At 71.9% G+C, this 663-nt stretch overlaps 1 protein-coding gene across 1 annotated transcript in view; it reads left to right on the top strand.

The window, feature by feature from the left end:
* SLC16A8 (solute carrier family 16 member 8) overlaps positions 1 to 663 on the top strand; it is a 13,564-nt gene that overhangs the window by 591 nt on the left and 12,310 nt on the right. Inside the window, 2 exon segments of the mRNA XM_006155374.1 lie at positions 271 to 414; positions 607 to 632. Coding sequence (XP_006155436.1) covers positions 271 to 414; positions 607 to 632 — 170 coding nt within the window.

Here is a 663-nt window from a genome sequence, read left to right as displayed (position 1 = left end):
GGCCCGGGAGGGGGAGCCAAAGCCACGCCGTCTGCTGTGGCTTCCCGGTTCTCAGGCAGGGCGGGGGTGGGCGCTCTGAGCCAGGCCTGGTCCCCGCTCTGCCCCCGCAGGGCACTGTCTCCTGGGTCTGTCCTAGCCAAGCTGTGCGACCTTGGTGGGGCCCTGAACCAGGGGTGACCTTATCCCTGGGAGAACGACTCCCAGGGCAGGGACCATGTCCACCGGAGAAGCCATCGGTCCAGCGGGGTGGTGACCCTGCCCTGCCCACAGGCCCCGTGTCCAGCATCCTCGTGACCCGCTTTGGCTGTCGCCCAGTGATGCTGGCCGGTGGGCTGCTGGCTTCGGCCGGCATGGTCCTCGCTTCCTTCGCCACCCGCCTCCTGGAGCTGTACCTGACGGCTGGGGTGCTCACAGGTGAGGGCTCCTCCACCGCGGGGTGGGCGGGGGGCGGGAGTCCCAGCCCCAAAGCCTCCTGTCCTCAGTTTCCGCACGCGGGCCGGTCCCTGTCAGCCAGACCCTCTGTCCTGTGGCGGGCTGGGGAGGGCGCCCCGAGAGCTCGGGGCCCTGGGGCCTGAGGCCCTCTGCCTGGAGCCTCCTGCCCCCCAGGGTCCCGCTCTACGCAGCGCCCCTGGGCCCGCCCTGCAGTCCTGGCGCGGCCTCTGC

This window comes from Tupaia chinensis, unplaced genomic scaffold, assembly GCF_000334495.1.
Source record: "Tupaia chinensis unplaced genomic scaffold, TupChi_1.0 Scaffold000450_1, whole genome shotgun sequence".
Lineage (NCBI taxonomy): Eukaryota > Metazoa > Chordata > Mammalia > Scandentia > Tupaiidae > Tupaia > Tupaia belangeri.
This window is presented reverse-complemented; position numbering and strand designations above follow the sequence as displayed.